This window comes from Microcebus murinus, chromosome 18 (genome assembly GCF_040939455.1).
Source record: "Microcebus murinus isolate Inina chromosome 18, M.murinus_Inina_mat1.0, whole genome shotgun sequence".
Classification (NCBI taxonomy): domain Eukaryota; kingdom Metazoa; phylum Chordata; class Mammalia; order Primates; family Cheirogaleidae; genus Microcebus; species Microcebus murinus.
Window position 1 is genome coordinate 16,743,300 of NC_134121.1, and position 13,509 is coordinate 16,756,808.

General features: G+C 57.3%; 1 protein-coding gene across 2 annotated transcripts in view; it reads left to right on the forward strand.

Annotated features, from left to right (window-relative positions):
- Positions 1 to 13,509, forward strand: part of SPNS3 (SPNS lysolipid transporter 3, sphingosine-1-phosphate (putative)) — a 45,310-nt gene that overhangs the window by 11,416 nt on the left and 20,385 nt on the right. For both annotated transcript variants that reach the window (XM_012779187.2, XM_012779188.2), the window contains exons 6-8: positions 622 to 770; positions 1,516 to 1,668; positions 6,402 to 6,591. In XM_012779187.2, coding sequence (XP_012634641.2) covers positions 622 to 770; positions 1,516 to 1,668; positions 6,402 to 6,591 — 492 coding nt within the window. The remainder of the gene's footprint in view (positions 1 to 621; positions 771 to 1,515; positions 1,669 to 6,401; positions 6,592 to 13,509) is intronic.

Sequence of the window (13,509 nt, forward strand, 5' to 3'; positions counted from 1 at the left end):
AGACTCGGCAGGATATGGACTGAGGAGAAGAGGAAGGAGCTCTGGGGGCCCAGTCCTGGGCCAGGGAAGTGGCTGGTGAAGCCACGGAAGCCCCATGTGGGGCCTCGGGGCTGGGCGGGCTTCAGGGAGGTGGGTCTGTCTTTGCTTGAATGAGAACCTGCTCATGGTCGGAGCTGTTTGAGGGCTGCCCCAAGGCAGGTAGTGAGCTCCTCATCCTTGGAGCCTGAGCAGGGAGAGGACACCAGGGCAGGCCGGTGTGGCACATGGGGCAGGGGCCGGGACAAGGGCCAGTTCTCGGTGCAGCAAGCACTCAGGAGTCAGGGCTGCCATTCTCAACCTTCTCAACACCCGGGTCCCTACAGCGCAGAGTCCGTGGTGGACAGACTGGTACTAACTCTAGTCCTGGAGGGACTCCACTCCCCAGAAAGGCCACAGGGCGAGGGGTGGGAAGCAGTGGTGTGCCCAGCTCTGTGTATAACCAGCACCCAGGAACAGCGTCACCCCCGCTGCCAGGGGCTGGGCCACCGAAGTCAGACACGGTGGCTGGCCACGGTCACCCCCAGGGTCTCCTGGGCTGTGGGAGTGTGTGGCCCTGAGCATCCTGGGTGCTCCTGTCCCCAGATCATGCCTTGCCTGGAGGCCGTGGCCTTGATCCTGTTCATCCTGCTGGTTCCGGACCCGCCCCGGGGAGCCTCTGAGAAGCAGGGGGAGGTGGCCATGGGGGGCCTGAGGAGCGGCTGGTGTGAGGACGTCAGATACCTGGGGAGAAAGTGAGTGTCCCTGCTCCCCCCAGCAAGCCACATAAAACCCCTCTGTCTGCCCCTGCATCACTGACCTCCGTCTCTCCGCCTCCAGGCAGCTCTCCTTGGTTGTCCCAATGTGCACAGCCCTGTTCTTCCTCTGAGGTGTCCCTCCATCATTTGGGGCTCAGCCCCCGTCACCTCACCGTGGGACAGAACTATGGACAGGGAGGGAGGTGGGTGGTGTGAGCCCCAGCCTTGTCTCCATGACTGTCCTGCCCCTAAGTGACCCCGAGACCCGGAGCCTGGCATTTCTAGTTTACTCAGTGGGTATAACTCTCCAGCCGCGCCTGCTGGGAGCTGCTGGGAGGACACTGGGAGTTGGTCACTCGCCACTCCAAGCCTCAGGGGAGCGCACCGTCCTCTGTCCCAGGCACGCCGGGGGAGGCAGACAAGCCAGCTGCAGTCGGGGCCTCGTGGCTCACGGCAGCGTGGGGGCGGCTGGGCCTGGCTGTCGTGGAGCCGTGAGACGGTTGAAGGGCTCTGAGGAAGATGGGGCAGGCAGGCGGGGACAGCTTCCTGAGGCCTCTCAGGATGCGGAGACTGGGTCCTGCAGAGAGGAGGGAGGGAGGCACAGCGTGAGGAGAGGTGTGGGGTGGGCTGGGCAGGGGGTGTCGGAAATGTCAGGGAGGCTGCAGCCTGGGGTGCCCCTGGGGACAGGCCCCTTCAGCCCCAGCACCGTCCCGACTTCTTCCGCCCTCACCTTCTCTTGCAGCTGGAGCTTTGTGTGGTCGACCCTCGGCGTGACTGCCATGGCCTTTGTTACCGGAGCCCTGGGCTTCTGGGCCCCCAAGTTTCTGTTTGAGGCCCGCGTGGTGCACGGGCTGCAGCCTCCCTGCTTCCAGGAGCCGTGCAGCAGCCGGGACAGGTGAGGGGTCTCCGGGGCCCCGGGCATCTGCGCCGGCCTGGGGGGCTCTTGCCGAGGAAGTTCTGAGGTTCTGAGCTCCAAAGCTCAGTGTCCTGGGGCGCATGGTGCTGTGTGAAGACGGCGGGGTGCAGGAGCCAGCTGGCAGGCAGGCTGGGGTCTAGCTCTGGCTGCGTCCCTGCTGCCCTGGGTGGTCACCGGCAGCTCCCTGTCCTCTCTGGGTGGAGCTCCCTGTCTTTCCACTGTCGGGCCGTTTTAGGGGTGTAGAAGGCACTGGCAGGGGAAGGAGTGAGGCTTCTGTGGGGGCCCGTGGGGTGACAGGGAGGGGCCTTAGGCAACTGTCCTTTGGAGGTGCCCATAGTGTATTCTGTGAGGTCATCCTGTTCATCCCATTTTGCAGGTTGCAAATTGAGGCCCTGGGAGGCCTCCTTACTGCTCTGGCTGAGGCATTTCCTGTGTGTGCATTCATCTGTGCTCTGCTCATCTGAGACACCCGGAGTCCCGCAAAGCTGCCGGGAGGTGGGAGGCGCTGGCACACTGTCCTCAGGGGATGTCATCTCCCGCCTCCTGCCTCCTGTGCTCGGCTTCTGACCCTACCGCGTTCCACCCCATTCTCTGAGGACTCCGGTGACCTCCTGGTGTTGAGTCAAGGACATCTTTCAATCCTCCCTGACTTTTCTTCTCCTCCTCCTCGGAGCCCTCAGTCCTAGCCTCGCCCTCCCCTCTGGCGGATGCTTTCCAGTCCCCTTGTGGTCCCCTCTTCCTCTCTGACCCTGCCCTGCTGGGCTCCTGGGAGTTGCTCAGGGCTCTCTGCTGGCCGCACCCCTGTCCGCCTCCTCCTCCCCCCTCCTCTCTTGCCGCTACCTGACTCCCTGATGCCCAGATGGAGCGCCATGTGATTTCCAGAGTGTCCCTGGTGTCTCGCTTGTGTGTGCCTTAGCCCCAGCTGTCTCCTCTGCCCATGGCTCCCCTGCGGTCTCATGACTTACTAAGCTTTCACTGTAGTTCAGCCCCTATGCCGAGTATCAAATGTGGAAAGCCCTCGGTGATATTCCTGTTATTCCTGTGTTACAAATGAGGAGATGGAAGATCAGAGAGGTTAAGTGACTTGTCCAGGGGCACACAGTGAACGAGTAACAAGAACGAGCCAGGATTCAAACCTTTCTGACTCCAAAGCTGGTGCCCCGAAGCTCCACGGCCTGTCGCTGCTAATTGACTTGGGCACCCCCCGCCGAGCTGGGAGCAGCTTTCTGGCACATAGCAGGTGCTCAGGGAAAGCTTGTGAATGGGTGCATTGAGCGAGACTGCAACGTTTGTCTTGGCTGTGCAGCTAGATCGTTCTGTCCCCGGAGCAAAGACCACCTGGATCCTAAAAGCCAGGCATGCTGGATCCTCACAGCAGCTTGAGCAAGTCGGGGGTGGGAAACCGGACTCACTGTCACTTCACTCATCAACTAGCCCTATAATCCTGGGCAAGTCGCTTCCCCTTTCTCCGGCTTCAGCCTCCCGGCTCTGACTCCGCCCCTTCGCTGGCTGGTGTGAGAAACTGGCGTGGGAGTGTGTGTGAGTTTCCTGTGGTTGATGTAACAAATACCCCCCAGCTTGGTAGCTTTAAACAACAAAACTTTATCTTCTCAAATTTTGGGGGGCCAGAAGTCCCTTGGTTTCCCTGGGCCAAAATCAAGGTGTCAGCAGGGCCACCTACCCTCCGGAGGCTCTTCCCTGCCTCTCCCCGATCCTGGTGGCTGCCAGCATTCCTTGGCTTGCGGCCACATCACTCCGAGCTCTGCCTTCATGGTCACGCTGCCTTCTTTTCTGTCTCAAATCTCTCGCTGCGTCCAGGCAATGAGGACACTAGCGATTACAGTTGAGGCTCACTTGTAATCCCATCTACGAAGAGTATTTTTCCATAGAAGGCAACATCCACGGGCTGCAGAGATGAAGGACGGAGACACCTTGGGCAGGGTTATCATTCGGCCTACCACAGAGTGGGTGGAAGGTCCTGGCGTTGGGGTTCCGCACAGATCTTGGCTGTTACTATACCCTCCTTGGTCAAGATAAGCCCCCAGGTGACGGGGCAGAGGCAGGAGCAGGAAGCTGCAGGGCACAGAATTCCAGCTCAGGAAGGGGGGAGAACTTCCAACACTCAGAGCTGAAGTGGCCCAGGTAGAAGGAGCTGCATGAGGAGGCAGGTGGTGAGCTCCCCATCCCTGGGGGGCGTGTAAGTAGAAGTTGGATAATGCTTGTCTGGGCCATTGTGCAAGGAATCAGTGCGGAACATTTAGGCCTTCAGGGGCTCTCTTGCCTCTGAGGGTCTGTGATCCTGGGCAGGGGAGGGAGACATGAAGGGCTTGGTGGCTGGGTGTGTCCCCTGGCTACACCTCCTGCTCAGGGGCCAGTGGGGACACCCATCCAGGAAGCCTGTCTGAGTGGTCAGTCCTAAGCCTCACAAATGTCTCAGGAACCTGCCAAGGCCGGCTCAGACCAGGGTGTTCATCCGGGATTCAGAATCACTTGACTGGGCTGAGCCAGAGCCTTGCCCAGCTTGGAAGGCTGAGAAGGTTCAGAGAGCACCTTTAAGCTGCCTAAGGACACACATGCTCTGTCTGGTAGGCGGAGGGCCAGGAGGCCCTGGCTGTGCCTCTGAAGGGCTGTGTGACCTTACGCAAATTCTTGCCCTCTCTGGGCTCCATACTCTCTCCTATGCACTGAGGGGGATGGGGTGGGAGAACGAACCCATTAGTCCTCAGCTGTGAGATGGACATTTCACAGAAGTCGTTCAGGGGACAGGTGTCTTTTTGGTGGCACTCAGTTTGTTGATAACCATGGTCTTGTACCTAACATTAACACATTGTACCTAACATTAACATTAACACATTCTAACATCTTGCTGGGGACCGTGAAAATAATAGCAGGGCACTGGCCGGCCACCACTTCTAGTGGATATTGGCCACGTGGAGAAGGTGGGTGGGGAACAGTGTGGGCCAACGCTGGGAATCGGCAAGCTCAGGGCAAACTTATAGAGTTCCCAGTCATTTGTGCAAAGGGAGGGAGGGAGGCAGGGAGAGGGGCAGCTTATAGGGGCCGGCAGGGTCAGTCCCGCAGGGAGCTTGCTCAGACAACAGGGAGCCACTGGGGGCTGGAAAAATCCTGGTTAATTTGTCTTCCTTCTCTCCCTTCCTTCCTTCCTTCCTTCCTTCCTTCCTTCCTTCCTTCCTTCCTTCCTTCCTTCCTTCCTTCCTTCCTCCCTCCCTCCCTCCCTCCCTCCCTCCCTCCCTCCCTCCCTTCCTTCCTTCCTTCCTTCCTTCCTTCCTTCCTTCCTTCTTCCTTCCGGTTGCACGGGCAGCGAAGTTTGTGTTTTCAAGAGTTCACACCGGTCGCAGGCTCAGCCATCCCTTCGAGCTCCTTTCAAAGGAGGCTTAGGCTGCAGAATGGAGCAAGAGGGTGAAGATGTAGATTCAAATCCTGACTTTACTAGCTGGATATTCTTGGCCTTAACCTTCCTCAGCTTCACCTTCCTCATGTGTCCATCTGGGAATCCTGGGAGGGATCGATGAGTCCATCGGCTCGACACACTTCTCTCGTGTGGCCGGCTCCATGCTCCCAGCCTGGAGTCAGCGCAGTGAGCCGCGCCTGTCGCCTGTCCCTGTTGTCCAGGAATTCACAGGCTGGAGACTGACCCTGATAGTAGAGACATGGAAGGTGCCACCTGGACTGATGGGAGTGAAGGGATCAGCCAGGGTGCAGAGGAAGACTTCCTGAAAGAAGGGACATTTGGGATGGGTCTTGAAGGATGAGTAGGAGTTTGGCCGGTGGGAAAACTGGTGCAAGGTGTCCCAGATGGAGGAGTGAAAGTATGAGGTGGAAGTAGGGGTGGGGAGCAACTAGTCGGGGGTTGGGGGGGGAAGAGAATGGAGCTGGGGCCTGGGGTTGGGGTGAGCCAGGGTGAGCCGATCACGAGGAGCCACGTACCCCGGGGTGGAGTTGGGACCAGACCTGGCGGTGTCTGAGAGCTGGTGGAGAATTTTAGGCAGGGGCTGGGAAGGGACGTGGTCAGGTCTGTGTTCTAGGAAGCACTCTCTGCGGGCCCCGCGTGGAGGCTACTCCGGAGGGGCCGGTCTCCGAGGAGGGATGTGCAGGGAGAGCCACATGGAGCGGAAGCAGGTCTGGGAGTGGCTGGGAGAGAGAAGCCAGGCAGGAGGCGGCGCTTGGGAGGTGTCACAGGCAGGGAGCAGAGGGCTGGGGCTCAAGGAGGCTCAGGTGGGGGCCGGTGTGTCCTAGGAGCTCACTAAATACACATGTCCCCGTTCCTCTCAGCGTTGGGGCTGGAAGGAGAGGAGCGCGGGGTCCGAGTGGGACTCTAGAATTAGGGTTCCCGAGGGGTGCTTGGCTTGGGTGGCGAGAGGTAGAGGTCACTCGGAATGAGGCAGGCTGGGGCCTGCGGTGCTGGGGTGCTGGGTGGTCACCCACAGGACCTGTGGCTCCCCCAGGACGAGGCAGCGAAGGGGGTAGGGTAGGGCAGGGGAGGACAGGGGTCCCTGATCTGGGTCCCCAGGCCCCAGGAGCATTGGTCAGGAGGGCGGGAAGGGGTAGGTCAGGCCACAGGCCCACAGCCACATTCTCTGCGGGTACCAGATCATGCCCCAGGGCCAGATAGCTAGACCGGGGGCTGGGGGAGGGACGAAGGGCCCTATCCTGACCCCACCCAGCTGACCAACCCCTCTCTTCCCCGTCAGCCTGATTTTTGGGGCAATGACCATCGTGACCGGCATCATCGGGGTCATCGTGGGGGCAGAGGTTGCAAGGAGGTACAAGAAAGTCAACCCAAGGGCTGAGCCCCTCATCTGTGCGTCCAGCCTGCTTGCCACAGCCCCCTGCCTCTACCTGGCTCTCGTCCTGGCCCCGACCACCCTCCCGGCCTCCTATGTGAGTGAGGGCCCCCGGGGAGGTGGGGTGGGCGGGGGTCTCCAGGTCCTTATGCACATCATGTTGATCCCTCCTTCCGGGTACAGCTTGTTAGCCCCATTTTACAGATAAGTAAACAGAGGCTTGCCAGGAGTTACCCAGCGAGGAAGGGGCAGAACTGAAATATGAACCTAAGTCTTTCTGACTCGGAGAAGTGTCTTCTGAGCCCCCCTGGCTAAGGTGTTGATTTGAGACAACGGGCCTCGTTTATTCCCAAGGCATGTTGTGAGCCCAGGAAGAAAGAGGGTCGTTCTCCCCAGCTCACAGATGAGGAAAGTGAGGCCCCGAGTGGTCATAGCCAATTCAGACACTGCTTTAAGGGTGACAGTCGTGATAATATCAAAATTTCCAAATCCACATCCTTCGTGTGCGCCAGGCTCTGGCCACACCAGCGCCATGGGCGCTCACACATCCCAGCCTTTGCTCGGGTCCCTTCCCTGCACTAAAGCACCGTTTCCTCTTCCGGGTGTCCCGGAATCCCCCTCCAAAAGCCTTCCCAGACCCCTCTTATCCCCACATCGGAATTCTCGTTCCGGCCTGGGCTCAGCCACGTTCGGGTCCCATCAAGCACTGAGGTTCCTGGGCTGTATCCACAGACGGGGGCCCAGGGGCAGGACCGGGCCCCGGGAAGCCCTGTGTGCGCAGCCCCAGCCCCGCCTGTCCCCCCAGAAGGGAAGGGGCCACTGCGTCTGGGACGACAGCTCCAGTCCAGCCGCGACCAGATGGGCTGGAGCTCCCCTCCCCGCCCCGGTTCCGAGAGCCTGGCCCTGTCGCTGTAGACACCGCTGCCTCGCACCCGTGTGCCGGGCTCCCTGTGCAGGCTGGAGTCGGAAAGCGAATTCACAGCGGCTTGGCCGTCCTCCCGCCGGCTTGGGTGGGTTTCCCAGCTGCGACCAGATCCCACGGCTTTTCCAGCCACACTCTGAGCTTAAAAGGCTGGTCCCGTTGAAATCAGACCTCTGGTTCTGCTTCCGAATAAACCTTCTATCCGGGTCCAGAAAATTGCACTGGGCAGAGGGGGAGCTATAGGCTGTCCTGTTCTCCTTGTCCCCCATGTCTGTCCCTCATCCTTGACACTGCTCCTCCCCCGAGATTCTGACCCCCTTGGGGCTGAGCAGGTGAGGAAGGATGGAAATGGGCCAAGTGTTACCTGTGTCTGGAGTTGTTCTTGATGTCGGTGCTCTCTGTGTGGCAGGTGCCCTGATGCTGAGCATGGGGACACTTGTGAGGGTGTTTTGGGGCCTCTGGCCCTGGCTTTTGTGTTGTCCAATTCCTTGATGCAGGGGTTGCCTTTCTGGCTGGGCCCTCCTGCCCGGGCAGGCGGTGCTGTGGGGTCCCCTCTCATGACTGTCCTGTTCCCCTCCACAGTGGCCATGTGACCCCCTGGGCTCCCACAGCTGCCCTCTCCCTGCACCCCGGCACTGCAGCCTGCTCCATCTGCCACTCCTGCCCTCAGACGTCCCCAGGGGGGTCAGGCCCCAGGGTCCACACCCCCCTAATGCCAGATGACATATGCTTGGGTTCTCTGAGGACGCCCTCTGTGAACGCCCCTTAGTTCGCCCTGGAATAGGAGGGTCAGCATTCAGCTGGCTGGCAGGGGCCACAAGGGACAGTTCCCTCTCTCTCACCAAGTCCTGAAGGTGTCTGGCACCTCCCCCAAGGTGTGGGCGCTGCTCACCTGCTGTCCTCGGCCTTGGGCTTCAGCGGAAATTCCTGGAGATGAGAGAAGTCCTGTTATTGTTCCCTTCTGCTCATGCTCCTCACGATACTTTGAGAAGGTTTTTTTCCCATCCCACTTGACAGATTGGAAAACTGAGGCCCAGAGACAGCAACAGACAAATAGTGGGACAGACAAAACTCCAGGTCAGCTCTGAAGACTCCAAAGTCTGTGTCCTTTGTGTTAGTGACCCTAGTCACCCTGTGGGAGAGAAACAGAGCTTGGCATACCCCGGGCACTAATAAATGCCTTAATACCTATTGGCTGGAGGAGCAGAAAAGTGACCCGGGCTTTCACTCCGGCTGGTGGGGGCCGAGGGGCCTGACCTCACAGGGAGGCTGAGGCCCAGGCAGATGGAGGCCCCGTCTAAGGTCCTGCACCAGCCGGTTGGGGCTGGGGACCCCCCGCCAGCTCTGCTTCTGCCACTGCTTTGGTTGGCTCTGGGTGGCGGCTCCTTGGCTGTGTTTTGGGGACACAGCTGCCCCCCCACCCTGCAGCCTGGCGCACCTCCAGGGCTGGATGGCTCATCTAGAAATGACATTGCGTCTTGGCCGACAAAGCCGGCTGGAGAAACTCTTTTCTGGGCCCACCCCAGGGCTGGGGGCTGGACGGTGGCAGGACGGCGGGCAGGGCCAGGACGTGTCCATTCTTCGGCGCTGCGAAGCTGCCAGGCCTGGCATGGTACCCAGCAGCGCTGAGCAGCCCCTCAAAGCTGTCCCCCACTGTCCCCACAGCTCTGTCTGTGCCTCTGTGATCCACCTGGATGTTCTCACCTGAGATTTAGGCTCTGCCCCTCCTCCCCACCAACCATGGGTCACAAAGCCCTTAACATCTCCCACCTCTGCCCTCTCCTCCCGCCCCTCCGCCCCGCCTTGCTGTCTTCCCCAGGACTGTTCCTGCAGCTGCCTTCCCGGTGTCCCTGCCTTCTTGCTCACAGACCACAGTCTGTTCTCCCTGATGCCTCTGGAGCCAGGGCCAGCTCCTGCTCCTGCATTCACAGCCCCTCCCGACCTGCCCTCTGGTTCCAATCTTTCTCAGCGCTCCAGCCTGAAGCACAGTGTCAGGCCCAGGGGGGTGGGGTGAGGAGAATCACACTGTTTGCTGAGTGAAGTGTCGAGTGACAAGTTATCTGCATTCGTTTCCTCAACAAGTATTTACTGAGTGCCAAGGAAGTGGCAAGCTAGTTGAAATGCTACAGATACAGCAGTGAATAGAACAAGACCAAAATATTTCTGTCCTTAGGGAACTTACATTCCAGTTGGGGTACACAGGCAACAAGCAAGATACATTCGTGAAATGCACAGTATTTCAGATAATAATAAATGCTTAGGAGAAAAGTAGAGCTGGGAGGGGAAATAGGGAGCGTGTGAGTGTTGGAGGGAGAGAGCTGCAATTTTATGTAGTGTGGCCATTGCTGAATGAAGACCTGTAGGAGGTAAAGGAGTGAATTCTGTGGATATTTGGGGGAACAGTGTTTCGGTGAGAAGGAACGGCAGCTGTAAAAGCCCAGAGTCAGGAGTGCACCGGGTGGGTTTGAAGAACAGCAAGGAAGCCACTGCGCTTAGTGCAGAGAGAGAGAAGGGGGAGAGGCAGGTGAGGACAGAGATGATGGGGGCTGGATCACGGAGGGCCTTGCGGGCATCTGGCGGAACTGGCTTTTACTGAGAGTGGGACAGGGTTTTATTCTAAGAAGCAGGAGATCTGGCTTTTGTCTTCTCTGTCTACTGAGATGATCATGTGGCATTGTCCTTTTATTATATTCCTGTATGTGTTGCATTGACTGATATTTCATGTTTTACCGACCTCGCACTCCGGGGATATAGTCTCCCTTGGCCATGGTTTTGCTGGACTTGACTTGGTGGTATTCGTTGAGGGTTTTTGCAGCTATATTCACAGGGGATACTGGCCTGTGGTTTCCTTGTGGTGACTTTGCCTGGTTTTGGTATCAGGATAATGGCTTCAGAATGGGTTGGCCAGAGTTCCTTCCTCCTCTGTCTTTGGGAAGAGTTTATGAAGAATTTGTTAATTCATCTTTCAGTGTTTGGTAGAATTCACCCGTGAAGCCATCTGGTTCTGGGCTTTTGTTTGTGGTAAGTTTTCTGATTCCTAAACTCAATATTTACTTGTTATAGGTCAATTCAGATTTTCTATTTCTTCTCGAGTCAGTTTCGGGTGTTGCTGTCTGTCTAGGAATCGGTATGTTTAGGTTAATCTAATTTGTCAATACCCACAGTTTATAATATTTTCTTATAATCCCTTTAGTTTCTGTGAGGTTGGTAGTGATGTGTCCTTTTTCACTGAGTCTTTTATTCTTGGTCATTTTAACTAAAGGTTTGTTCATTTCATTGATCTTTTCAAAGAACAAATTTTTTGGTTTCATTGATTTTTCTCAATTGTTTTGAGAACAATTGGCTTGTGTTGAACAGAATCCTTCTGGCTGCTCTCTTGGGAATGGACTTGGGGGCAAGGGCAGAGGCCAAGGCTGTTGCTAGAATGCAGGTGACAGATGACGGGATGGGCTTGGACCAGAGTGGCAGCAGTGGGGGGTGGTAAGCGGTTGCATTACATCTATTTTGAAGGTAGAACTGTCAAACTTTCCCGATGGGTTCGATGCGGAGTATGAGAGGAAGAGGAGTCAGAGATGAGTTCTAGGATACTGGCCCGAGCAGGTGGAAGGAGGCAGCTGTGGACTGAGAGAGGAAAGTGAGCCAGAGCCGGAGCAGCGGGTGCTCTGGGGGAAGATCAACAGCTTGGCTTTGTACATTCTGAGTTTGTGGGGGAGGCTGACATCCAAGTGGAGGTGTCAGCAGAGAATCGGATACGGGAGTCTGAAGCCCAGGGGACTTGGCATCTCCCCTGACACTTCAGTGAGTGGGGACTGGCTGCAGCCTGCCACGATGGATGTCATTAGGTTTTGGGGAATTGAGGGGTCAGCATTAGAAAGGGTGTCCAAAGGAGGCTGAGGAATTGGCTTTTGTTGGGCTTCAAGATAGGAATAGTCACTTTATCCTCTTCCACTCATCCACCCATCCATCGATCCGTCACTTGCCTTTTCAGATTGCAGGAACCAATCTCTGCTGTTGAAGGAGCAAGTCCTGGGGAGAGGCTCTGTGTTCTGCTTGGGAAGGGCCCATGGGAGGACGGGCATGTGTGCATACATCTGAGTGTGAACGCATTCGGGTCTGTGAACATGAGTGTGTATATGTGTGCTTTTGTAGTACACATCTCTGAGTACACGCATACTCATGCTAAATGTGTATTATGTGCACACACATGTTCATGTTAATTTGTGTGCCTACATATGCACGGTGTGTAGGAGTGAGTCCACGTGCGCTGTTTTGTATACTCGCCTGTGCATGCGTGTGCACATACACGTGTACCAGGGCATGCAGATAATTGCGTGGGATGTGCGTGCACATGTGCGTCTGTGGCCGAGTATAGCTTTTCTCCCGCTACTTTCGTGGCTATAACTGCACTGTGTGGGAAGGAGGGGGTTTTGGCAGTACAGCGTGTTTGCTCCCAGATTTCCTAAAGTAGGGGCCAAGTTGTGCTGCCTGTTTCAAAGAGATGAGGTTTTCTGAGCCTGTAAAGTCTGGTCTGGGGCCTTCCCTGGGGGAGCCCAGGCCCTGCGGCCACCTGCAAGTGTAGAGGGTTCCATCTCTTCCATCTTCCCAGTCCTCTTGGCAAGGGAAGTGGACTTCCCGGCTGTTAATTAGGGTCCAGACACACACGCAGCGGGTCTTGGCTCGCACCCCCTTCCTTGGCCTTCTTCCCAGAGCCGCTGCCCTTCAGAAGAGAAGGCGTTTGTGCTCAGAGGAGGGACTGAGCAAGAGGTAGGGGCTCCACCATCGCTGACCTGGGGGCCGGAGGACGTGGCTGAACGCCGGCAATCCCCCCTTGGGTGGGCTCCGTGGTCACGATGGAGGGGCAGGAGCCGGGGTGTGGGAGAAAGCACGCAGTGAGGTGTCTGAAAGACCCGGACGTCATTCCTGCTTCTTCCCTTGCTGGCCGTGTGACCTAGGGCAAGATCTCAACCTTGCTGAGCCTCAATTTCTCAGCCATGAAATGGGAGTGTTACCACCTAGAAACCTCTTGGTTTCACTGAGCAGATAAATGAGCTTTTGAGCCAGTGCTAGTTGGTATGGATAGGTAACAACACTTAGCAGCTTAAAAGAACAGAAACATCTCTTTTGCTCACAAATTTGCAGTTTGAACAAAGCTCGGGAGCGAGAGGGGATGACTTGTCTGTTTTCCACTTGGTGTTCGCTGGGCAGGAGCGGGGGATGGATCGTCAAGGGCTGGGGCTGCCTGGCGGTGGATGCTGGCTACTGGCTGAGACCGGAGCTGGAGCTGCCGGCTGAACACCTGCCCCGGCCTCTCCGCGTGGCTGGGCTTCCTCACGACATAGTGGCTTGGTTCCAAGGAACAGCCTGAGACAGAGCCAGGTGAAGCCGTGTTGCCTCCTCTGACCTACCTTTGAAAGTTACCCTTGAAACTTACACTTTCTCTGCGTTCTATTCTTCGCTTGGGCCGCAACTTCCTGCTCGGATTAATGGGGTGAGGAAATGGTCTCCACCTTTTCATGGGAGGATCCGTGATCCGAAAGAGCACGTGGGATGGGAACCATTGCCGCAGCTGTCTTTGGAGAATACAAGCCGCCATGGTCCCTGGGGGCTCCTCCTCCACTGTGCCCGGGTCCTGCCCACGTCTGCAACTGTGGGGGAGAGCGTCTATGCCATGGCTGCAAAGCGCCCCAGGTGCGGGTCTCTAGTTCCATGCTGCTCTTCTGGTTTCGCAGGTGAGAAAACTAGTGGGCAATTGCTCATCTTCAAAGCCCTGCTTGGCCCCCTGGGCTGAGCGAGCAGTTATGTCCCAGGCCCCCTGGCGAGGTGGCGGGGAGGCCGGCCTCAGCCTGGAGGGGCAGCAACGTCCACTCACCCATCGACTGTTCCTCGTGTACCAGACACAGTTCCAGGCACTGGGCTACGGCATCGAACAAAACAGGCAAACGTATGTCTGTAAGAAACACATAGAACAAATTATAGGTCGAGCGTCCCTTATCTGAAATGCTGGGGACCAGAAGTGTTTCAAATTTCAGAATTTTCCAGGCTTTGGAATGTGTACATTGGACTTACCGGTCGAGCATCCCTAAATCCGAAAAT